A 25,311-nucleotide genomic window follows, 5' to 3' on the forward strand; every position below is an offset into this window, starting at 1 on the left:
GTAACAAAATCCTCTTGGTGTGTCCATGAGGACTTCACTGTCTGTGGCTGGACCAGGGCACTGAGCACTCACAAACTCAGCCCACAGCCAGAGTGCAATGACTCTCAGAGACTCTTCTCTGGGGTCACAGAGCTTGGCTTCTTATCTTGACCCCACTGTTCACCAGCTGTGTGAGCTGGGGCAAGATATCTGAGCTCTCCAGGCTTAGTTTCCTCACCTGTAAAAGTGAGGGTCCTAATAATTGTACTTACCTCATAGGGTTAATGTAAGGATTTTAATGAGATAATGCATGTGAAATCCATTTATTAAGGAGTCACAATTCTTTGAGGTATGAACATGGTTTAACTTTTCCCCCAGCTGCTCCAGCTGTGCTCTATGGAACTATCCCCTCCCCCACTTTTCTGGTAGGGGAGCAGTCTCTTTACTGACATCTTAGGCATATTTTAGAACTTTCTAGTAAGTTCGTTATTAGAACAGTGTCATTCTGGAATTTAACACTCAGTCCTGTTCTTTTTGGAACTTCAGTCTCAAACGTAACTCAATACTGATATTCTACCCTCATCCTCCCAAGTAGACAGCATCTTTATGTAGCTCCCATAACCTGCAGAGAAACTGTATTAGTTTTCTATTGCTGCATAACAACCCCAAACTCAGTGGCTTAAAACAACATAAATATATTATCTCACAGTTTCTGTGGGTCAGGAGTTTGGTCCTTTCCTTGAAGCCTCACCAGACTGAACTCAAATATTGGCTGGGGCTGCAATCTCATTTAAGGCTTGGGATCCTCTTCCAAGTTCACTGATTATTGACAGAATTTGGTTCCTTGTGGTTATACAACTGATGCCCTCAGCTCCTAGAGGCTGCCCACCATTCCCTGCCACATGGCCCTCTCCACAACATGACACTCTGCTTCTTCAAGGCCAAAAGTAGGGCATCTGCTTCTCTGACATCTAGATACTCTTAAAGAAATCACCTGCTTATGTCAGGCCAACCAGGGTAATCTCCCCTTTGATTAACTTAAAGTCCACTGATTAGGGACTTTAATAACATCTGTAGACTCTCCTCAACTTTATCATAATTTGGAAAGCCTGTGTGCCTCCCCTCCCTGACTCCTGGATGTGGGAGATCTGACTCTGCTTCTTCTCCTTCCTCCAGCCCCACCAAAGATGGTCATCACACACCACATGACACAGCCTCCAGCTGACAGCCTTCAGATGTCCCCTCACCAGGGAGAGGCTCTTTGGGGCAGGGTTCCAGTAAGGCGTTGTAAAGGTGACAAGTAACTATAGTGCCCCACAACCCATAAGGCTTATCCATATTTTTGTCTGGTTTCCTTTCCCCTTCTTCAGTAAACACAGGCACAGGTCACCAAATCTTCAGGCCATACAAGGAGTGAAATTCCAGTCTTCGTTTCTTGAAAATACCTCCAAACTTCCAAGGGATGCTCTTGGAGATAGGAAGCAGCAGTTCTGCCCCAGGACACCTGAACCTGCATTTTGCCCAAGCTGGCCACCTGTTTCTGTCTCAGTCTTCTTATATTTGTACTGGAGGGATGAAGGTAGGAGGATGTTACTGACAGTCATTCTTTAAATTGTCATCTCTCAGGTAGCACTGTAGAAGGTGACTGGACCCAACTGGTAGAGGCTCCAAGAACTTTGGGTTTCAATTTTGGGTCTTGGCTGTGCAATGTGGGGACAACAGGAAAAATTCTGCGAAGTCTCAGCACCTGATAAACAGTGCTTAATAAGTGCTAATGGGTATTACTGATCAGAGCTCAACTCGAAGAGTCTTGCATTGGGAAGCAGGGCGGACCAGGAGTCAGAGTGGACCAGGAGCAAAGCTGCAGATGACAAGCGGTGGGACTCCTTCAGTACCTGCAGGCCAGGAATACACTTGTTCTCCAAACCTGGTGTCAGTTGGAGTCCAGGCGAGGGTAGGGCAAAGGTGAGGAGCGGAGAGGGCAGGACATATTCATGCCATTCTTTTGCTTCAGGCTGTTCGTCCTTCACTGCCTCAGAGGTGGCAGGAAAGAGCTGAGTGAAGCTGAGATTGAAAGGCTCTGGAATTCGTGGCGTCACGAAGATACAGCCTGGCTAACTATCCCCAGACCCATTTCCTCTTTTTCTTCAGCACACAGGTAGACTACATTTCTCAGCCTCTCTTGCAGTTGGGCCTGGCCACAAGACAGAGTTGTGGCCAATAGCATGTGAGTGAAGATGTCTCCCATTTCCAGCCCTGCCCGTGGAAATCTTCCAAGGCATGATACTCCAGATGCTTATCTTTTTTGCAGCCTTGATGCAGACAAACAACTTTGGAGGCTACACATAAAGGTGGCAGAGCCAAAAGATACAAGGGACCTCGATCTCTGAGTCACTTTGTGGAAGGCTGCCTCCCTACCAGGAACACCCACATTTAACCGTCATGTGAGTGAAAGGTGTATGCTTTTGTGTGGCGACATTTCAGTTATAGGGTATGTTTGTTGCATCAGCTGGCACTGCCTTATCGGACACACGAGTTCACAGAGCAAATGAGAAAATTAGCTTGCATCCACACTGTCCACACTGTAAGAATTTCTACGAGTTTCGGGAATGTATCTGCCATGCTCTACAAAGTATGCACAATGTTTTAATTCCACTTCACAGAAAGGTTTTCTTTCCAAACCCTCTTCAGGGGCCTTCCCTATTAAAAAGTCCCATTTATAGAAACTACTACTTAGCATTTTTGGAACTTGTTATCCTATTCAGCAGAGTCTAAGTCAGGAGGCTTTGAACTCGGACAATTACTGCTCTTGATTAACAACAAGAACTGATGAGTTGGCCTTTCCAGTGTGCTAAGCAAACTCAGCCAAGCAGAAAATATCACTGAAGGGGAAACAATGGGAAGTGATTTTCTTGGTTACATTATGAGCCGTCGTGATATTTACACATGTTTGTGGATAATGTGGGAAACTCTGCTGCTTGCGTGCCCTTGCAGATGACACTGTTGGGCTTGAAACACCATGTTTCCCACTTGATCTGGGCTGCAGATGTCATCCTGCAGGCAGCCAGCCTAGTGGAAAAACCACAGACCTGGGAGTGGGCAGGTGTGGGTGCAGGATACCTGAACCGCGTCTTTCGAGCACCTGTTCCTCCAGGTGTCCCTGGGGCCAGCACCCAGGCCTAGAGCCTCATATTGTCAGACAGCCCAGTGGCAGCATAAGTGTCCATTTCTTTATACCCTTGACACAACTGGGTATTTTAATTTTTTTAAATGTTTGTTTATTTTTGAGAGAGACAGACAGACAGAATGTGAGTGGGGGAGGAGCAGAGAGAGGGAGACACAGAATCCAAAGCAAGCTCCAGGCTCTGAGCTGTCAGCACAGAGCCTGATGCGGGGCTTGAACCCGTCAATTTCGAGATCATGACCTGAGCCGAAGTCAGACTCCCAACCTACTGAGCCACCCAGGCACCTCAACAGAACTGGGTATTTTAAAAGAGATCTTTGTGAAGTTGAGTCATGTTGCTTTTAATCCCAGATTGCACATTTACTTATATTTAATATGTCTGCATTTGTGAGTGATCTATGTAAGTCCTTTATCCATTTCTTCTTTGGGGATAGTAGTAGTTTTCATATCATTGCATACAAAATTTTCATTTATTAAGGGCATTGCACCTCTTCATGTTACTTAGGTTTATTTTTCCAAGTTATTTGTCCTTTTTTTGTTCATTTTTTGTGCATTTAAAGTTAAAAAAATTAAGTAGCCAAAATTCTATTTTTTCCATCTTTTTAAGCTTCCAAAGTCGCATTTCATAAGGAAGTTTGAGGTATATTCATCTATAAACCCTACTAGATTTATTTTAAATATTTAAAACGTAACTGGTTAGGGACCCCTGGCTGGCTCAGTCAGTAGGGTATGCGACTCTTGATCTCAGAGTCGTGAGTTTCAAGTCTATTTAAAGAAAAAAAAAAGTAACCCTTCAATCCACCAGGGGCTTATTTGAGTGGAAGATGTGAAGTAAAGATCTTCCTAGGGCTTCAGTAGGTTCCTTGATAGTTCATTTCTGCATTCTACCTTTGTCTCAGTCTGCTCCAAGTCCTATAACAAAAATACTACAGATTATGTGGCTTAAGCAACAAACATTTATTTCTTGCAGTGTGGGAGGCTGGGGATCCAAGATCAAGGCATCAGCAGATTTGGTATCTGGTGAGGGCCTCTTTCCTATGTCCATAAATGGTGGGAGGGATGAGGGAACTCTCCAGAGTCTCTTTAAAAGAGCACTAATCCCATTCATGAGGGCTCCACCCTCATGACCTAATGACCTCCAAAAGTTCTCTTCTAATACCATCATACTGGGGATTAAGTTTCAATATAGGAATTTTGCCTGGACACAAACATTCAGTCTGCAGCAACCCTCCTCCTGAGTTTGGTAGTGAGCCTGGCTCAAAGAAGCTTCCGCCTAGAGTTTAACCTTTGGATGTAAAAATCTGGCTTCCTTACAAGTGAGGAAAGAGGTTGGCAAACTCACACTGGTCATTTAGAAAAAAATTTTGCACAGCACATGTATTCCTCACATCTTCAAAATAAATGTTATGAGATTTATACCCATTGTGCGGAAGAAAAAAACCAAGGCTCCTAGAAGTGAGGAGACTGCTCATACCAGCAAACTGACTCCCAAGATCTAGAGCTGAGACCCAGCCCAGGCACTTAGGAGCCTTTATCCTTCTGCCTTTTTCACAGCCCTGATGCAGCCTGATCCCTCCACGGATCACCTCTTTACCCAGCATCTAGCATGGTGGGAGCTTGGGGAACGAATGGGCCTAAGGCTTAAGTCTCACATGGCAGATCAGCCATCCCCCTCTCCTCCTCTTTGTGATGGTCACTGAGGCTGCTGAAGGCTGCCTGAGCGTACTCAAGGTTGGCATTTCCACCCTCCTAACTGGAGGCCTCGCCGTGGCCTCCTTTCTGCCGTCACGTGGGGACTGCACGTGCCCGGGTTACTGCATATGCTGGTGTCCCATAGCTGAGGAGGGCAGGCTTGAGGCCCCTCTGTCCCAGGGGAGCCAGGAACGAGGGCCATGGCATCAGAGACAGAGGGGCCTGCTCTGAAAGGGTCCAAGTTTCAGTTCCAAAATGCTGCCACTTGCCTTTGAAGCTCGAGCCCCTATGCCTCGAGCGCTGGGAAGAAAGGAGCTGGGCCAGTGCTCCGCTGCACCAGCATCCTTCTCTCTCCCTCAGGAATCACCTTCGTCACCATCCATTGCCAAAATGAATGGAAGCTGCACAGCCGGCTTTATTAAATATGAATGAGTCACAGCCCACGGCCCCCACGCGGTCACTCACCCACTCCATCTCTGGCAATTACCGCGTCGCACACACTGTGCCAAGGGGCGCCGCGGTCCCTGCCTGCCCTTGCAGACTGACACCGCCCAGCAGGGGCAGGGCTCAGGTCTGCAGCTGCCCCTGATGGAAAGCCACTGCTGGGCTCCTATGCAGTCCAAATGCTCCGCTCTGAAGCTATAGGGACAGGGCACCTTCCGCAGAAGGATCGTGGACGCTTGGGCTCTGAGGTCTGGCTGGGGATAGCCTGTGACTTTGGAGCCCAAGGTCTCCTGGCATGACGGACTCCTAAGCTCTGTCTGCATGTCAAGGGTGTGTGGGTAACAGATATTTTAGATTTCAGGCAGTTTTAAGAGCCAGCCTGGATCAAGGTTAAGAGCATGTGTGCAAGGGCACACGGTCACCGAGCACACATGCAGTGTGTGTTCACGTTCCCCGCACAGGAGCCCAGTAGATGGTTGAGTTTCATGTCACTGGGGTCCTTGTTAACCCCGTCCGCTGCTGTGTCCTCAGTGTTTGTTGAATGAATAAATGAGGCAGATGTTACCGACCATTTTGGAGCTACTGAAGTTGAGTTACGGAACTCACCAAGGTTCCACGGCTGTGGAATATCAGAGCTAGGTGTCAAATCCGGGGTTGGTCTCCACCCTGCCAAGTGGCTGGCGGCTTGCCTGGGAACCCCTGCCCTGCCCAGGCCACGGTCCGATGCCTCAACACAGCACTCTAGTTGCATAGATTTCTTTGACCCTGGTTTCATCAGGAGAGCCAGTAAAGTTCCCCACAGCCCCATGTGGCTTCGTCAAAGGTTAAAAACAAATGCAAGTTGTACAAAGTTGTAAAAACAAATGAGATACAATTCTTTTCCTGAACTTAAAAAATTACTTTTATTTTAGGAACCAATAAAATTATGGCAAATATTTACAAATAATTATCTCACATAAAGGTTACATAAAATCAATCCTTCACAAGTAACAGTCACTCATGAAAAGACACACAGATATTGAAACTACGCCAATCTTATTGCAAGTTTCTCCAACTAATCTAAAAGAAAAGTGTTGCAGTCAACCATTTAACTTAGAATGAAACCACAAATTCCAAGTTTGACAAGAAAAAAAAAGGTAAAAAATGAAACCAAAATCCCACCCCTGTTTTCTCCCAAGTCCCACCCCAAGCCCCTGCCCTCCTCCCAACAAAAGAAAAATATGTCCAACATCTTTGGCAAATCGGCACTGCTGTAATTACATTCAAATATTATTACACACAAAAGCAACACACGTCACTAAGAAAAAAAAAAACCACCAATATTTCAAGTCAGGTATTTCTACTAGAAAAAAAGAATACAAAACATACACATTTTTAAGAAGCATTTTTTTTTTTCAATCTGTTGGAGACAGATCATCTCCTACTTTCAAAGGCAATTCAATTGTGGTTTTTTGTTTTTTTGTACTTTTTTTGTACTTTTTTTTTTTTTTTTTTTTTTTTTTTTTACAAGTAAGCGTCTATGCAGGCATCACAAACTTTGGCGGATATAGTAGATATGTATTTCTTTGATGCTGGAAGGTCAGTCCCTAAGACAAAGTCAACTGTCTCAAAGAATGAAAAGCTAAATCCATGTGTCTTCCTGGCAAAGAGTTCCATTTGCAATGTAATCTGCATTTATTTCTATAAATAGTCAATGTCCAAAGGCCACTAGAGGGTGAAGAACCGGGGCAGTGTCTTCCAGCAAGAGTCAGGGCAACACCCAAGTCAGATTTCCACCCTCCGCCCAGACTTAGAGGCCCAGCAGCTGGGGCCAAGGAGGGGGCCCTCAGTGCCCACAATACCCCACTCTGAGCTGGTGGCTTGGGGCCAAGGGATGAGCTGCTGCTAGGTCTGCTCACCATCTCTGACCAAAGGCGAGGAGAGCAGGCAAGAATTGGCATGAGGAGACTCAGCACGATCTCTGAGTTTCAAGTATGTCTGAGGTACAGGGGTGCGCGTGTGTATGTGCATGTACACGCTCACATGCACACATATGGAGGGGAAGGCCTGATCCGGAGGCTTTGAGCTTTGCAGGGCATTTCAAAAAGACTCAGGACTTATTTATTTTTAGCTTTACAGCAATTAATTGGCTATTGATTGGTTGGAATGTTCAACTCTCCATTTCCTCAAATACAATAAAATAGTTTCATTAAAATGTATTCATGCTTGAAAATAGGGAGCCATTAAATGGTTTCCTTTCTGTTCCACTCCAAGGGAAATGCACCGTTTGTAAATCAAAAATCCATCATCCAAAATCACTTGTTCTTAATGGTGCTTTTAGAGAAGATGAGACATGGTCGTAAGCATGGTGCTTTGGGGGATAAGGGTGGCCTGGTGGCCATAGTTGCAGGACTGGGTGGGCCCGCAGTTGGGATGGGTGAGGCTCAGCTTGGCCTCCTCCATCCAGGCCTCAGAGTCAGGGAAGGGGGCACAGAACTCCCGGTCTCGCCCTTCCCCTATTTCACACTTCCTTCCGCACGCCATGCTCAGAGCTGTCTAAAGCTGAAAGGTGGGATTCCTGCCCACAGGCCAAATACACTACCTGAGACTGACCCCATTTTAGAATTCATTAAGATTTCCTCAATAAATAAACAGCTGCATTTTCTCCTTATGCCGCTCAGGGGTCTAAGATGTGGGAAGAGGAATATCTAGACTTACTGCACGGTGGTTACATTTGCCCCTAACTCAGAGATGGGCTAAATGGGACCCCTGGGAACACGTGGACTCAAACTCTAGATTGGCAGGGACATGATCCTGACGTCTCCTTTGATCCTAGGGTGGGGGTGGTCCAGGAACGGGACCCCAGTGTTGAGAAATTACAGTGAATGAAAGAAAGTCTGGTGCCTGCCCGCTCCTGGCAGCAGCCCATGTCAGAGACACTGCAGACCCCTCCTCAGGAGAGCGGGCAGGCTAGGGACTTGCTTCCAGTCCTCCCCACAGCCCCTCGGGACCTGGCCGCCACTCTGGAGGTGCAGCCATGAGCTGACAGTGGGGAAGTGCAGATCAACACCATGGCTCCACCATGAATATGCAAGAGGGAATCCTGAGGTAAGGGGACATCAGGGGACAAGGGGCTGAAGGGGCTGCTGGGAGGTGGGGCAGACTTCAGGCTAGGAGTCATGGCCTGACTGTCCAATTTTCCAATAATGTGTTTTGTTACCTTTTAAGAAATGCACTTGCCTTGGACCTGAGGCCAAAAGAAGTAAAGGAATAAATTCTCCAGGAGCACCGATGTGCGTGCCTGGAAACCATCAGAGACAGGCTCCTAGATGGGTGACAAGGCCAAGGCTGCAGAGCCAGGTTCTTAGTGGGGCCACCGAGGAGCTGGTCTAGGTGAGTGCTATGGGATCCACCCACACCAGCCTGGGCCTGGCCTATCCAGGGACCTGGATTTTTCTCTACCCTCGGGGCAGCTGTGTCTCAGACATATCTTGTTTCTAGGTATTTGTCAGGAGTGCTTGGTTTGTTTTTAAGATTTGCTCCCCATAGCTTGGAGCTAAATTCTAGCTGAAATGTCATCCAGAAGGGGGTAGCTGGTGTCAGAGGCTGCAAAAGGCAGGGCAAATTGCTCTGGGATGTGATTTCTCATAAAGGGATTTCACCCCTCAGTGCCCTGTGGCCACATCTGGGGCTCTTCCCTGCACAGAGGAAACGCCCCAGCAGCACTGACCTCCTCTCAAAACCAACAATCCCTCCACCCCCCACCACCTCCAACTGTTCTACCACACCCACCTTCAAAGCCCAAACGGCCTGCAAGAACCCAGATAAGGAGGGAGGTGGAAAGGACTGGGGTGCCTGTTCCTGACAGCGACTGGCCAATCTGAACCGCATCTTCCATCTCTCTGGGCTCCCATCTCCCCCGAAATCTTCAATGAAGAGCAAGGAGGTGGAGAACAGGGGCGCCTGGGGGCTCAGTTGGTTAAGTGTCCACCTTTGGCTCAGGTCATGATCTCACCGTTTGTGGGTTTGAGGCTCTGCATCGGGCTCTCTGCTGTCAGCACAGAGCCTGCTTCAGATCCTCTGTCCCCCTCTCTCTCTGCCCCTCCCTTGCTCATTCTCTCTCTCTCTCTCTCTCTCTCTCTCAAAACAAATACACTTAAAAAAAAAAAGGAGGTGAAGAAGAAAGGGAGCACTGGACAAAAATTGAGGGCCACAGGGACACCTGGGTGGTTTGGTCCATTAAGTGTCTGACTCTTGGTTTTGGCTCAGGTCATGATCTTGTGGTTCATGAGTTCGAGCCCCACACTGGGCTCTGTGCTGACAGTCACAAAGCTAGTTGCCAGTGAGTGGTCAAATTTCGCCCATATTTTTTGGCCGGAAGAGCATTTTAAAAGCTTTCACATTTGAATGCCATTGAATGGGGTAAGCAACCGGGTTGTCTTAGGTCCCACCACCCCATGCTGCCTCATGCCCTGCCTGAGTGGCAAGATTACTCCACCTGCCTGACCTGGAAAGTAGCAGTTTGGGGCCCTTGAGATTGTGATCTGTGTTTCCCAGGCCTGTGAGTACCCTAATGGGCCTGCTAGGGGACTCCTGCATATTGTCATAGCCAGGCCTAGAGTCTGAACCACAGCGGGATAGGTAAAGAAAAGAGTGAGGGACATCTCATAACATCTCACGACAGACATCTCATGCCACTGGAAACTTAGACCCCAGGGGTCAGATCTGGGCCCATGTCCAGGCCCTGCCAGGGCTGATGGTACAGTCCTGGACAAGATCCGATCCCACCAGAGTCTCGGGACACAGCAGGGAAGGAGTCTGACGAAACCTCAGAAGCACTGATGTGAGTGAATCTGGGCAAAGACTTTGTAGGTCTTGGTGTTAATGGGAATCAAGTCAGACCAGCAAAACTACCAGCCTGCAGGGCCTTTGGTCAGGCCAGCCTCTGGGTCCCTGTTCTTTCTTTCCTCATTGTGGGTCTAGGGGGTTTCTAAGGGATTGAAGGGTGTGTCTAAGTCATAGGCTCCCATGACAGGAGCGCAATTCTGTGGAGGGTGAACGGGGCCCGGAGATCTGAGAATTCACTTCAGCTCTGTCTTACCGTGCAAGCCCCAAATCTCAGTTTTCCCATTTGTAAAATGGGCATTGTGATCTTTGCCCCAGAGAATGGTCAAGGATGGCAAAGCACCATACGAATGTCAGTTATGAAAAGGCTAACCCTAACTAAGGCGCCTGGGGAAAGGGATGTTGGATTTGATATGTCATCAAATTTTCAAGGCTGGAGCTAGACTAATGGTATGAAACTTTTTCATAAAATTCACAAGGTCCTTTTCCAAAAGTCAGAGCTGGAACATAGGGCTGAAGGTCCCTAGGCCTCCAGCCACGATGCTGGTGAAAGCCCCGACCTTGTGTTTTTCATTCAGAATTCTCTGGCATTTACTCAACGGCTTGTGTCCTTCAGAACCGTTCTCTCTGAGCTCCCGGGCAGCTCAACCAGCGCGGGAACTCTGAGCTGGAGAGAGCAGGTACATGTGTGAGAACATGCGTGTGCGTCCATGTGCTCTTGTGCTTCTGCCTGGCAGTCCAGGAATCAAGTGCTTGTCTAATAAATACCAATGCGATCTGAAGACCAGCAGAGCTTCAGAGAGGAAAGGCATGGAGGGAGCTCATCACAGGGCAAGGAGAAAGAACAGTATGGGGCCAGATGGGCTTTAGTGTGCGCTTCAGGCTGTTGGTTCAGGGAAGGCTGACCTCCCAACAGCCTGAGACCACAAGGAGCGACAAGGATCCAAAGATGAGGATGCAAGAGGTCAAAGGCCTGACCCCATCACTTCCTGAAGAAGGGAGGGAAGAAGGGAAGGAGGAAAGGAGAGGCCAGCTAACATACCTTCTCCTACCTTGTCTGGCAGGTAGAGGCTGGAGCTCGTTCATCCTGTTTTCAGAGGTGGGCTCTGCCCCAACTGCCTCCCTTCTTTGCCCAGAAGGTTCCAAGATGGTGGGTGTGCCTGCAGTGAGCTCACTGGCTCCACTTCTGCCCTGGGTGCTGGGCTCCCTCAGCAGTGCTAACAGCCCAGGACACTCCATCTGTGGCAGTGGACCCAGAGCAACCTCCCACTGCCCTCACTCAACTGCCCTCCCCAAGGATGGGAGGATCACCTTGTTCCTGGGGTCAGGGGGCTGAATGCCAGCTCCACCTCTGCCAGTCACTGCTTGGGGACTCCACCTTGTTGAGCCTCAGTTTCCTCTTCTGTCCTACCGCTTCGTAGGATGTTGGGGAGAAAACACTTGGTGGTGGCCAGAGGAGGTCTGTTCTATCTCCCTGCATGGTCCTGGGCTTCCCCAAACGGGGCCTCAGTTTCCCCTGAGGAAAGTTGGACTAGGTCTTCCCCAAGGCTGATTCCCACACCTCTGGGTGTTCTTATTTCCTATTTGGTCCAAATATTAGCAGGACTCGGGTGCCCACCCTGTATGGTTGCTCAGAAATGGAAGACATGCCCCAGATGACTCTGTTACAGCCCCAGCATCCTGGGAAAGAGGAAGGCAAGGAGAGAGCTGTAGGATGACCCTGCAGGTGACCCTGCTATACCAAGGCAGCTGAGGCTCAGAGAGGTGAACGTCTTGTCTGAGGTCCCACAGCAAGGAAAAGGTACGGCCAGGACAAGACCTCTCAGGCCCAATAACGTCAAGTTCAGGGTCTCTCCACCCCAGCTCTTTACCAATTTGGTGATGTGCCAACATTGGGGACACTGTCACATGAGATGGCAACATCCATTGTTCTCACTGTAATTCAGCCCAGATTCGGGTAGTGCCTCACCTTGCTGTTCTGAGTTGGCAAAAGAAACTATTCAAGGAATTGAGGCCCTGGGAGAAGAGATGGTGGCCCCTGGTACCCCTATTTCAAAACCACTCCCAGTTCAGACACCAGTTCGTCACTGCCTGTCCTAATCTTCCCAGAAGGCCTTCCTCTGTCCCCTGCATCCTCCCAGGTGGGTTTTTCTGATCTCACCAGCCCACAGTGAGTTCTCCAAGCTCCCCTCTCCAGGCTCCTGGGGCCACCGGCAATGGCTCTGACCATCACAACCCCTTGCATCAATAGGTACATACCCACTGTGCAAGGTTAGGCATCTGCTCCCACCCCAGCACCTCTATTCCCAGCTGCACACTAGGCTCCACGAGGGTGGGGAGGGGTTGATCAGGAAGTTCTGGCTGACTTCTGTAGGTGTTTGTGGTCCTCAGTGCAGGAAAGTCCTTTTTGTTAATCATTGTCTACATGGCAGGGACAGGCTTGCCCAGAATCCACTCTCTGGCATCCTGGAGGGTGGGAGAAATGTCCACGGTGGGTGTCCGGTATGATATGAACCTGGGAATTCCTCAGAAAACACGTCCCAGTTCAGTTCAGTGGTTCCAGGGGCTTGGGGTTCCCGCCTAGGACTATGGTCTCCTGGGTCCTGTCCAGCCCTAGCATTCAAAGTCCGCAATGCAGTCAGCACCTTGGACAGCATCTTACTTTAGAGTAGTAGCTGAAGACTCTCCCAGACAGTTCTCTTTGAGTCCTTTGATATGGAAAAGAGCTGCTCACACTGCATTGGGCCCAGGGAAATGAAGTCAGGAAGCCAGGGCATCTCTCCAGAGTGTGTTTCTCCTGAGGAGGGTTCTCAGGGGGGAAGCTTGAAGCATAACTAGCCCAATGAGACTCCTAGTCCAGACGTTAAAGAAGTAGCAATGAGCAGGAGGCTGGGCCCTGAGGTGGGCATCCTTAGTCTCAAGGAAAACTCCAAGCCCACCCTTGGGGGGCAGCCAGAACAGAGGGGATACTCTGCACACAGGTCTAAGATTTCCTGTGACACATCGGGAGTAGTGGATGCATAATGGGTGGGCTGTCCGCTCAGCTGGACCCACAGGCCCACAAAAAAGCAAGAAGGTATTTACATGGGTGCTGTTGAAGCGACAAAAGCAAGCTCTCCTTCCCAGGCCTGGGGCAGGAAGACAGGTGGATGGTCAGACAGCTGGGGACTGGCAGGCTAGGCTGGGGCTATAGTTGTCTGAAGAATAGTCCGTTGGTTTGCAGAGACCCAGCTGCTGTTGGGAGAAGCTCACTGATTGACTCTTAGAAATGGACGCATGTCTACAAGTCCAACAGCCTTACCATGGAACCCCAGAGTCCCTGGCAGGAAAAGGTTGGGAGGGAGTTTCAGGTGAGTGAGGGTTGCTGGGGGATGGTCTCGTTGGGCCCCTCTGGCCATCTTCAGAGGGGCTGAGAGGCTATCGCCCTCAGTGATATGTGTTATAAGTGCTTGGCGCCTGCCTGGCTCCGAGGGTCAGTGACGGTCATAGGCAGTGGCGGCTGCAGGTGGGGCAGCCCCTCGGGCAGCGGCGCTGTAATAGTATGGGGAGCCTGCGAGAGACAGAAGAGAGCACAGAGTTCGAGGGTGACCTCGTGCCCCATACCTGGGGTCCCCTTTCCACCAGTGTCCCCCACCCCTGCCCCTTCCTCCCTCCCAGCCAGTCCAGGCCAGTCTGTCCCAGTCTGTTCCCCAAATTGCAAACCTGATCAGGGTTGCTTCCTGCTCACAAGATTTCAAGGCCTCCTCACCGCCTAGAGCTGGAGTGGGCAGACTGGGGCCCTCAGGTCAAATCCTCCCTGCTGCCTATTTCAGTAAACAATGTTTTACTGGAACTCAGCCTTGCCCATTTGTTCCCTGTGCTGTCTGCGGATGCTCTCATGCAACTACAGAAGAGCTGAATATTGCAACTGAGACCACACAGGCTGCAAAGCCTTAAACTATTTACCATCCAGCCCTTGACAGAACGAGTTTGCCAACTTTTGACCTAGAGGATGGAAAGTCATCACTTCTCAGTTTGCCCTGTGGATACGTCGGGACCTAGCTCCGCCAACCTCTCTGGATTTACCTCCTACAACCACTGCTTCCCACTCCACACCGCTCACACATCACACTCCGGTGAAATCAGACTCTGCAGGCATCTCACACAGACCCTAATGCTAATAGTAACTACCACTGGATGAGCATTTCTTCTGCCCCACACCACAGTGTCCTTCACATGTGTTGTCTCACTTCAACCTACAGGGCAGGTGAGTCGGCCCATTTTATCATACTCTCTGCCCCTGTGCCTTTTCCCACCCTCTGCTTCCCGAAGCCCCTTGCCCTGAGCTCACACTCTGCCGCAGCCTGGACCATGTGCTCTTATCACCTCTTCAGTTGCTTCTTCCTCTGCCCGTGGATAGAGAGCCCCACAAAGGCAGAGGCTGGACGCTGCTCTTCTTGGCGTCTTTCTTTAGTCCCCAGTGTGTAACCTGGCACGTGACATGTGCTCACAGCCAGGTTTGTTGAGTCAGTGAACAACAGCACTGAGTAAACGAACAACAGTGAAGACCCCTGCCCGGTCATTCATTTATTTTCTGGCTCTACTGCAGCAAGGGGCAATGCTGCACAAATATCACACACAGACCAATGTTCAGAGTCAGGAGGGGGATTTGAGCTCCGAGAGAAGAGCTCTGGGGAATTCAAGATTATTCTGGCAGGGTCAGGCTTCCTGGAGGATGTGGGTTGGACTGGGTTTGGAGGACAGGAAGATATGGACATGGGAAGACTGAGGTATGTGAGTACGTGGGAGAAGGGCCAGGTGCTGCCCGTGACCTCCAGACAGAGCCAGTGTGAGGGCCAAGCTGGATTCCTCCCACTGTCTCTAGGCTTCATTCTGTGACTACATGCCTTAGATGAGGCCTCCAGGAGGCTTATTCTGTGCCCTGACTCCTCCCCAGGGATGAAAGAGTCTGAGGGGAGTCCAGCAGATTCTCAGAACTACAAAGGCTAGGCTATTGCCTCCTTCTACAGATGAGGAAACTAAGCTCAACAAACCAAAACCATGTGCCCAAAGTCACAGGACCTCTCAGTGCCACCGCCTGGCCTGGATTCAGGACACTTTCCACCACAGTGCAATTCATGGCCTACACAATGCTGGAGGCTGTGTTTATCCAAGTGGACAGCAGTAGGGGTCCTCGTTGCCATCGTAGATCAATACATCTCTTGGGGTGGGAATAGTGAGCTTCTTAATTCCCCAAGGGAACCGACCCATATTTATTCTGAAATCTCAGCCAAATCCAAACCAATCCTGGCAATTCTCCCGGATACCATAACTGAGCACCAAGGCCTGGAGGTGGCTAGTCAGGCTCTATCACTCTTGGCTGAGTGACCTTGAACAAGTGGCTTCACTCCCTTGAGCCTCATTTTTGTCATCTGTAAAAGGGGGTCACAATGGAGCTATATGAGGGCACCATGAGAAAAGGCTGTGAGAGTACCTTGGAAATAGGCACTTTTCTAAGCCCTTTATAGCCATTAACTCTTTCCATTTCCAAAACCATTCCATCAGGGAGGAACTAGTATTGTCCCCGTGTAGTAGATGAGGGAACTGAGGCGCAGAGAGAATAAGCAGCTTCCCCAAGATCACACAGCTAGTCTGTAATCAAGAGGGCAAGCCGGGGCGGGGAGGCACTCTAGCATGTGCCACAGTGGCCCTCCAAACCCAGTCCCAACTAGCAGATACACTACTTCCTCCCTTTGCCTCCCTGGGAGGCAATATGGCTCAGGCAGCAGTGACAACAGAGGAGGAGCAGGCAGTGCCTTGCTATGCTGTTCCAGAGGCAAAGACGCCAATCCCAGCCTACGTATTCCCAGAGATGCGTTTTCTGATGCCTCCTCTGTGACCTTCTTAGTTGGAGCCCTGACTCAGAGACACCTGTCAGCCGGCCTCCTCTGCTCTCTCTTCTGGGATGGGGACAGCATTAAGACAGTCACCCACAGAGCATCTGCAGTGCTAGCCCTGCCTGCTGCCTGAGCCCGAGTGAGAGGAACGTGTGTGTGTGCCTATGGTGGGGGCATCCCTGCACGCCTGGGCATGGCACGGGAGCAGGAAAACCACAGGAGCTGTCCTCGCAAATGGGCCTCGAGGGACAGGAAATGGAAGTAAGGCTTCTTGGACGATCCTGGCTCAGCCCTCTGAGCTCCCCACTGGCCACCTCTCACCCTCGGCTCTGACTCACTCCCTTCTCGAAGCCTAATCTCTTGGCCAGCCTGTCCTGCAAAATCAAAACTGCTTGCATTTACCATAAGAAATAAAAACAGCACCTTACAAAGCACTCTGTCTTTCTGGTGCCCATTAGCCCTCCTTCTAGAATAAACTTGTCCTTTTCTTCTGTCATTTTTCCTCTCTAATTCTCATTATCATCAATTTACTTCTTGGCACAATCATTCCAGGCTCCTGCTCACTCTCTCATCCCCTTAGAGTGGCCACAGGCACACCCCATTCTAATCCTAATTGACCACCGCTTTCTTCCCCACGGCCTGCCTCTGTGCCTTCCCAGCCTGATCACCGTGCCCTGGCTGGGCCTTGTGTGGACGACCTATAGGCAGTTCCTGCAGAGGAGGCTCAGTGGGGAAGGAAGTTCACCTGAGCAGTCAGTGTGAAGCTTCATTAGGCAGTACTGTCCCTCCACTTTGGTGGTGTTTCTGTGAAGGGGGCTTCAACCAGGCTGGCCAAGGTTGGACAGTGTGGGCAAGGGTGTGAGTGCGCGTGCGTGTGCGTGTGCGTGTGCGTGTGCGTGTGTGTGTGTGTGTGTGTAGGGTCTCACCTGTTTCCACAGCTCCCATGGATCTAGCAGGAGCACCATGGAACCGCGGAACAAGTTTCCACACCCCTGGTGCCCTCCCCAGAAAGAGTCTAGCTCCCTGGCACAGTGGGATTCTTTCAGCTTAAAGCCCTGAAGATGCTCTGGGTAAAGGGAAATCTGGGAGATGTGAGTGGGCCTGGAGCTTATTTGCAAGACTGTGGTAGAGGGAACCTGGCATCTCACCCATCTTCAGGAAAGTGGGATCCCTGCTCATTCAGGGCTGTGGGCCTCAAGAGAGCATCATATCAGCTCCTTGCTTGCATGAAGCTGCCACTGGCAATCACCCTCACTTTACACCTGAGGCAGCTGAGGCCCAGACTGGTTGATGACCTGACCGTGATTCCCCAGGTCATAGAGCTGGATGGTGCAGAGGCCACCTCTCACGTCTGTAACTGTCCAACATTGTTTAAGCTTTTCCTGTATCTGTAGGGTCTCCTGTGGTATAAGGCCCGCCTCTTTGAGCTAGAAGTCAGAACTCATTCTCCCAGCTTCGTGTGCTGCTAGGGCACAGGTATATCACCTAGGCGTTGCCATTTAGACTCCCTTGCAAATGGTTTTGACTGGAAAGGGAGCAGCCCGAGGAGGCGAGTGGGCTGAGGGACTCGATCTGCTCGGATCGCCCAGCAGCCTGGCTAGTGCAGCAGCATAGAGCACAGGGCCAACTGGCAGCACCAGGAGGCTAGAGCGGCCCTGGGAGTGTGGCTGCGTGTTGTTCCTGGCTGTGTGTCCGGACCCGTGTCTCTTTGGTCCTCCTGGAGATTCTGGAAGCTCACGATATCCCTCAACAAATTGGTTTTCTGCTTAAACTAGCCAGAGTGGATTCTGTTGTTTGCAACTGAAATTCTGACAGGTGAATACAATAACATGGCTTTCAAAAATTGACCAGAGCTATTCTCATCACATACGTAGTCTGTATTTAGGACCCGCAAAGCTTCCTATGGAGGGATGAGGCTGAAGTACCGTTGGGACGTAACTGGTCAGGGGATGAGAGCGCCACATCACACACCGGTTACGAAAATTGGCTCTGGGCTCCGCGTAACCTGAGTCTGAGACCTCATTCTGCAACCTGCATGCTGTGACCTCAGGTGAGCTAATTAACCTTTCTGAGTCTCACTGTCTTCATATGTATGTGATGAGATAGTAGTATGTGCTCCCTTGGGCTGCTGAAATGATAAAATAATGTAACCCACATGAAGAGTTTTTGCCTGGTGTCCACACAATTAGCAGGTACTCATTTAGATGGACAGGATTTTGTTTCTTCTTCCTTCTCTCCATACTGGTTCTGGTCCCTCTCAAGGCACTAAGCACCTCCCAGCACAGACACACTTGCCTGAGGCTCCCTCACCTCCAGCCTGGGAGCGACCTGACACAGAGTCTACATCCTTTCCATACCAGAAACACAGCCCGTGCCTGATAACTGGGGATGTGAACTGGATTTCACTTGAGCTTGAGCAGCTAAGGCCTCAGATGCGGTCTAGTCCCACCCTCCCCTTGCCATCCTCTTGGGCTCCAGACCCATCCCTCTGCCCCTACCCCTGCTAGAATCCTGGTTCAGGGAGACCATGGTTAGCCCTTGCCTCCTGAGACTGACAGCTGGGCCTGAGGCTGAGACCCAGGTCTCTCAGGGGGTTTGTTTAAGGAAAAGCATTAGGTAAGTGGAGACATGGCTCCATACTTAGAATTAATTTTTACCAAAACCAAAAAAGAAGTCTGAGACATATTCCACAGATGAGCCCCTCTGGGAGGCCATAAAAAAGACCCTGGTCTTCCATGAGTGACATCGCCAGACATAGGGATCTGGAGTACTAACCGGCATTGTTCTTTATTGTACCCACAAGTTTTGCATAATATGCCAAAATGCTTTGGGCAGCCTGAGGCCCAAGTACATGAAAGGGTGGTCCATGTGTCTATGTCACGTGTCTGTCCTAATCACCTAATCACGATCGTGACTTCAAGGCCTCCTTCAAAGACCCATGACCTGGCAATTTGAGTCTGAAGGTACCAGGTCCTTGCTTTCTTGATGAAGTCTGTTTTCCAGTCCTAAAATAATTTAGGATCCAGGAATTAATAGGTTCTGACTTAAGCAGGCCTTAGTAAGCTGGACGGACAGACCTGGATGGTCTCTGAGGCTCTTCCTGACCTGTGTAGAATTCCTCAGCTGACTGCTGGGGCAGGATTAGTGTTGTCACTTGCAGGCTCATTGGCTAGCGCTGCCCCCACGTGGTGAGTGACATCTGTCAGCCCTGGGCCCTGGTTTCATGCTCCAGAAACTTGAGCTCCCATTATCACTCACCAGCTGGTTTCATGTAAGTTAATTTCAACAAAACAAAAGGCTCTCCTTGGCTTTTTGAGGGCTGAGTTACCCCTGCTTGATCTTTGGAGTGGCCAGATATCCTTGATGATGTACACAGATCAGGCTGGCCCCAGCAATGGATAATCTGGGCTCCAACTGAGCTCAGAATGGCATGACTTGGAAGGCCTTCAGCCACAGGGCAATCAGTTTCCAAATGGAGCTGGCTCTGCTGATGTCCATGGCAGACATCACTAATCAATCACTAAGCCTCAGAGTCCTTATCAAGATGAGTAGCCACTGCCAATCAATCCAAGTCGGCCTCCTCACTGCCTCTTACTTAGAAATTTCTCACTGGAATATTCAATGATTCTTAAGAAATATGTTACTCTTGGGCAGGCAATTTTTCTACATTCCTTTCATTTCTTCAATGCCCTTTTTTCTGTTTCCCTTCTCTGCCATTTTCCCTTATCCACCAAAACCTCTGGGGGAGGGATAAGGGTACATGGTGGGCTGCAGTGTGTTTACTGTCTGAAGCTCCCATCACAACCCCCAGACTACCCACCCCCAATCAGTGACCAAAACTCAGGCTGTCAAGGACCCTGGACCAAAGAGGAGTCCTAATGGGGCAGCTGATGACCCAGAGGCCCCATAGGGCCTCTACCAGTACTCACCGAGCAGCCCCGGGTTGGGGAACCTCCAGGAGTCGTTGTATGAGGGATACTGAGGGTGGCTGTAGGGGCTCCCGGAAAACTCACTCCCTGGATGTGGTGGGTGGGGAGAGAAACAGGAACCAAATGTCAAATCAGGTTTGGAAAATGCCAATGGCATGTGCCTCTTACGTAAACGGCAGGTATTTTTTGTAACCAATAAAGGCAAGTCTGGTCCACATCCTGACTCAGTGGACAACTATCATTGGTATTGTATTTCCCCCTATAACATTTTTCTCAGCAGTGGGAGTACATACTGGCCTCTAACATGTGTACCGTGAAACTACTATGAGCCAGGTGTTCCCTGGGGTTATTGGACCATTTTACAGGTGAAAGGGTCTCTCACAAATGACTTTGACCCAAGTTCAAAGCTCCAGGCTGCCTGGTTCTCAGCCCTGACTGAGGCACTCCAGTGCCCCAGTGTGGATTCGATTTCACTTCCCATGTGTTTCCCGAGTGGCTCTGAACTGAGAAGCCAAACGTGACCTCAACTGTAGTCTGGCCCTCTGTGTGGTAAACCTAGAGGTGGCTGCTCCTTGGGCCTTGGTCTAATGGGGAGGATGAGACACAAACTCAGACCCAAAGCCAGGAGAAGGCAGATGGCACTTGACTGAGATGAAGGGACAAGCCAGAGGGCTGGGGAGCACAGAAGGGGGAGTGGGTGGGGGCCTTGCAGGCACTGGAAAGGTGTGCTCAGGCAGGAGCTACAAGCTGGGCCGGGGGGCAGGGGGGCGGGCAGCGCTGGGGAAAAGGGCATAGCAGGCCTGGAGGACGGCTCACTCTCACCCAGCTGCTCATGGGGCAGGGGTTCTTGCATCCAGCCCTTCCCTGTGCTCTTTCTTCAGCCCCACAAGAGCCTGTTTACCACCAGCCAGTCATAGGAAAGGAGTTCAAAAATCCCTCCCCTCAAACCTTCCTGTCCTGGCTCTGTAGCAGGAGGGCCCTGCACATCTTGTCCCTGTGGCTGGGACTCCAGAGGGCCTGGTTTGGGCCTGATGCATAGCAGAGACCTCAGTGCCTGGCCCAGGCTGTTGGTAGCTGGCCGTTGACTGGCTTTTAAAGCCACTGGTTACAGAGTTGTGCACCCCTCCCTGGCAGTGGTGATGGGAGTTATACAGCCCCGTGAGACCACCCTGGGCCCAAACATGCTTCCATGGAGTCTTCTCAAGGACGCCAAAGGGCCAAAGGGCAGGGGCCTCCAGAAGGACCAACCAGAAGTCAGGACCTGGAGCACTGCTCTTTCCCCAGCAGCCAGGCCCAGATGTAGGGTCCCTGGGGGCTCCACCAGGTTGGGCAGGAACAATAAAGGAGGCCTGAGGGGCCAGCCGCTCCCACCCCTTGGGCCCAGCTAGCCTCCTCCCCATTTCCACAGGCAGAGCGTGCGACAGACACACACACACACACACACACACACACACACACACACGCATGTGCTCCTCAGGCCTCTCTGGGGGCCACTCCCAGCCTGACAGGCTGAGCCTTCCAATTCTCTGTTTTTTATGCCTCAGTGGTCAGCGTGTCAGGTTCCGGCGTAGGGAGGGAGAGCATGGTGACAGTGCTGGGCCGCAGCAGCCCAGCCTCCGCATATCCATCAGTGCCTCCTCCTCCTCCTAGGGAGCAGGGTGGGGGATCAGAGAGACCGAGCAGCCTGGAGAAGGGGGACAGCCACCCTCCCCTCAGGGCTCCGGGCTGCCCCATCAGAGGCACTTCCTGACAGCGTTGCGCCTGGGCCCAGGGCATCTGCTGGCAAAGGCTGTCTCTGCTTCTCCATCCAGCAGCATCATGCCTGCTGGCCAGCTCAGCTCCAAGGCCACCTCTTCCGGGAAGCCTCCTGGATCTCCAGCCCCCCGGGAGTGCAGGTCTTGGGTTCATTCGGCCGGAGTTTACTGTGTCTGTGTTATCTGCCCTGCACCCCCCACCACCTCCACCCTGTCCCCAAATTGGCTCTCTGATACCTCTTTCTCTGGGAAGCTGCCTCTTGAGATGCACTCAGTTTCCCACAGCACTTACGTGGGAGTTTCCTGTGATGCGGAAGTGTATGCCCTGCAGGTCTGGGTGTGGTTCCTCTCTACACCTGTGTGCTGCGTCCCCCCGTACCCCGCCCCCTGCGTGATGCCCCAGCCACCGAAGACAGTCCGTGTTCCATGAATCACTGCTAACTCGCCTGCCTCTACCTGTAACACAACAGTCTTGCACATATGTCTGCACGACTCTCTCCCTCACTGCCTTCTAGGCTTTTTCAATTTTATCTCCAGACCACTGAATTTATTTTTTTTTAATGTTTTTTTAATGTTTGTTTATTTTTGAGAGAGAGAGAGAGAGAGAAACAGAGCACGAGCGGGGGAGGAGCAGAGAGAGAGGGAGACACAGAATCTGAAACAGGCTCCAGGCTCTGAGCTGTCAGCACAGAGCCCAACGCGGGGCTCGAACCCACAAACCGTGAGATCATGACCTAAGCTGAAGTCAGACACTTAACCGACTGAGCCACCCAGGTGCCCCTGAAAACTATTTGTTGAATGGCTGAATAGGTACTCCCTGGTCAACTAGGGACACAGATGGTGGCTCCCGTCTGTTATTAGTACTGACGGCCAGGATTCAGGCCAGTTTATCTGATCCACTGTCAGGTTCCACTCACCACACTATCCTGCTCCTCAGCAGAAGATGTGAACCCTGAGGAACCCCCTACCGGTCTGTTGAGTAGGGGCACGGTGGGCGTCCTCAGCAAGCCCTGCTCTGTGAGATGCCCTGGGAGAGTGAGCATTCTGGGGGAGGGGAGCTTGACCATCTTGGGGCATGAGGCTGACCTGTGGGCGTGGTCAGCCTCCCCCACTCATGCTCTGTCTCTGGGATGCTCCGAGGTGCCACTCAGAAAGCTAGTGTAGGGAGCCCTCGGCCCATGAGATGTGGGGAGGCCGGGTCCTCAACCACCCAGGAAGCTGCCCGTCTATAAACCTGGCCTCGCCTGGCCCCAAAGACGGCTGGGAAGCAGCACACTGCCTAGGTTCAAGCCCGCGTGCTACCACTGAACCCTCAAGTCAGTTTGGCACAGAGGCTGGGAGCAAGGGCTCTAGAACCAAACTGCCTGGGTTTAAATCCCGAGTCAGCCTCTTCTGAACTCTGTGATCTTCGGCAGAGTTAAGATCATTCAGCCTCTTCATGCCTCAGTGTCCTCCCCAGTAAAGTAGGGGCAACTAACAGATGCCCCTGATCTGGTCATTGTAAAGACTGAATGAATGCTACACAGAGTGCCTGGTGCACAGTAAATGCTCAGCAATGATGACCATGATCTGAGACCGGCCGCCAGAGCCTCCGTGGCATCCAAAATCTCATTTAACCCTCCTGACGATCCTGTGAAGCTCACAGGTGGGTGCAAATGTCTGCATTTTACATGTGAGGAGACGGAGCCTCAGGAAGGCGGGGGACGGGCTCCCAAACGGGCGTCCTGCCTTCCAGCCCAGGACCCTCTGCCTACGTGACCTGCCCTCCCATTTTGGCCTCTGTCTCTCTTGTTTTCGAGGCCCTTGTCAGCTGAGTTTCATTTTCACTTCTCAGGAGCCATGGTGCAGAGAAGGAGGCCTTGTCCGTAGGGCTCACTGAGTCCCACCTGCTGCTGGCTTCTCCGGGTCTGGGGGCTCCAACCTCCTGCTTCATCTCCCTGCTTAAATTCACCACCGGCACGACACCCCCGGGAGCATTCACCTTCTTTCCTTTCAAACTTCACAACAGCATAGAAGAGGGAATCTTGCCCAACCAGGAGAAGGTCTGGGGAAAGCACGGGGGGTACTTTCTGGCACGCAGCGGGGAGCATGTGAGCCAGGATAGATAGGATGTTGATATGCAGAGGGGAGGCAGGGCATCCCAGGCACAAGCAGAGGTCTGGGGTGGGTCTGGTCAGAGTGTGAACCTCTGCACGGCCAGGTCATCCTGAGGCCCCGGCGGAGGCAAGTCGCAGAGCAGAGCTGGTGGGGCAACAACGCTGTGCTTTTCTCCCATTAGAGCCGGTACCCGGGGAAGACCAGGCAGTGCCAGAATCTGGAGGACAGCGGGAGAAGGGGAGCCTGCGGTCAGGGAGACCAGCCAGGTGACGGCAGCCACAGTCCAAGCAAGCGGGAACAACCACATGGCTGCAGTAACCATAGGTACAAAATGATGCTCCTTGGGGCAGAAAACGGAAGTCCCCAGTTCTGGCTCATCCTTAGGACCCTCAGCTACCCTCCGGCTAGCTGGCCACAGACACAGATCACACAATAAGCACCTGCTCAGATGGTAGCTACCCTTGCAGTGAGCACAGCTATCGTGTATAAACATGTTGAATCACTACGTTGTGCACCTGAAACAAATGTAACGTTGTGTGTCAGCTACACTCAAACACAAAAATGAATTGAAAAAAATAATAAAAACCTTCTCTTATGACTGCACAGCACAAAGGACAGCATGGGCCCCTTGTCTCATTCCACTAACTTACCCATGCTTTTGGCACTTCTCAAAAATACCACCCCCTTCAACTGGGAAACCTTTACTTTTTATGCATTAATAGAAAAGTCCCTATGAGGCGGAATGGGTGCCAGCTCATCTCATGTCCAGGTGGCCGTCACTCAGTGGCCAGTGACACCTCCATCTGGAAGACACGCGGCACATGGGCCCTCCTCAGAGACAGCTCCTGGCCTGTCTGGAGGTGGTCACAGATAAGCCCCCAGGAACTCTCACCAACCAAACACACCATCATCTTCTCCATCTCGGACCTCCTGGGAGGGAGCAGTCCCAAGGGGAAACCAGGATGGAGTGAGATCAGAGTTGAAGTCAGCACTGCAGGTTGGGCCCCTGATACTTTGTGGGAGCAGAAAGTAGGCAGGGGTGAGGGAAGACGGGCCCACAGGTGGGTGTGGATATTCCTGTGGGAGGGCCGGGCTCTGCACTCAGCCCTTCCCTTACTGGCTGCGTGGCCTTGAGTAAGTGATCGAACCTCTCTGGGCAGAGTCTCCTCATCTTGAATATGGGCCTAAGAAAAGCACCTGTATCATAGGAATGGTGAGAGAGAAACAAGATAATGTTACTGGGAGAACAGAACTTCCCTCTACCCATACCTGGGAGTCTGAGGAAGCTGGGGAGAGAGGGAGGAGGAAGAGTCTCTTCTAAAAACCGAGAAGGCCCTGAAAGGAATTTTACAACATTCACTGAGCTCTTGAATATGCAAAAGAAAGCCCATACTAGTTTAGGAGTGGAGTTTAGAGACCCAAGTGCTGTGCATGAGAAAGGACCTGTATCATGGGAGGTTCTACTATTGAGAGGGATAAAGGGAAAAGAGGATGTGTATATCCCATCACGTGTATGTGGAGGGTAGAAGGGT

The 25,311-nt window shown here is 51.1% G+C and overlaps 2 protein-coding genes and 1 long non-coding RNA gene across 11 annotated transcripts in view; 2 read left to right on the top strand and 1 right to left on the bottom strand.

Moving 5' to 3' along the window:
* MELK (maternal embryonic leucine zipper kinase) overlaps positions 1-6,657 on the top strand; it is a 218,945-nt gene extending 212,288 nt beyond the window's left edge. For 3 of the 7 annotated variants that reach the window (XR_006589002.1, XR_006589006.1, XR_006589008.1), the window contains one exon: positions 1,156-6,657. The gene's annotated coding sequence lies outside the window, so the exon portion shown is untranslated. The remainder of the gene's footprint in view (positions 1-1,155) is intronic. The other 4 variants (XR_006589003.1, XR_006589004.1, XR_006589005.1 and 1 more) reach the window with 3 other exon arrangements.
* The window catches only part of PAX5 (paired box 5), a 194,714-nt gene continuing 175,579 nt past the window's right edge, over positions 6,177-25,311 (bottom strand). For all 3 annotated transcript variants that reach the window (XM_019816199.2, XM_011288547.3, XM_045043375.1), the window contains 2 exons: positions 19,929-20,015; positions 6,177-13,673 (listed from right to left, as the gene is read on the bottom strand). In XM_019816199.2, coding sequence (XP_019671758.1) covers positions 13,597-13,673; positions 19,929-20,015 — 164 coding nt within the window. In that variant the 3' untranslated portion in view covers positions 6,177-13,596. The remainder of the gene's footprint in view (positions 13,674-19,928; positions 20,016-25,311) is intronic.
* Positions 13,345-24,394, top strand: LOC109493858. Its single transcript, XR_006589013.1, has 3 exons — positions 13,345-13,473; positions 14,076-18,049; positions 23,961-24,394. It is a non-coding gene; the product is annotated as an uncharacterized LOC109493858 (long non-coding RNA).

The sequence above is a fragment of the Felis catus genome, chromosome D4 (assembly GCF_018350175.1).
Source record: "Felis catus isolate Fca126 chromosome D4, F.catus_Fca126_mat1.0, whole genome shotgun sequence".
NCBI classification, from domain to species: domain Eukaryota; kingdom Metazoa; phylum Chordata; class Mammalia; order Carnivora; family Felidae; genus Felis; species Felis catus.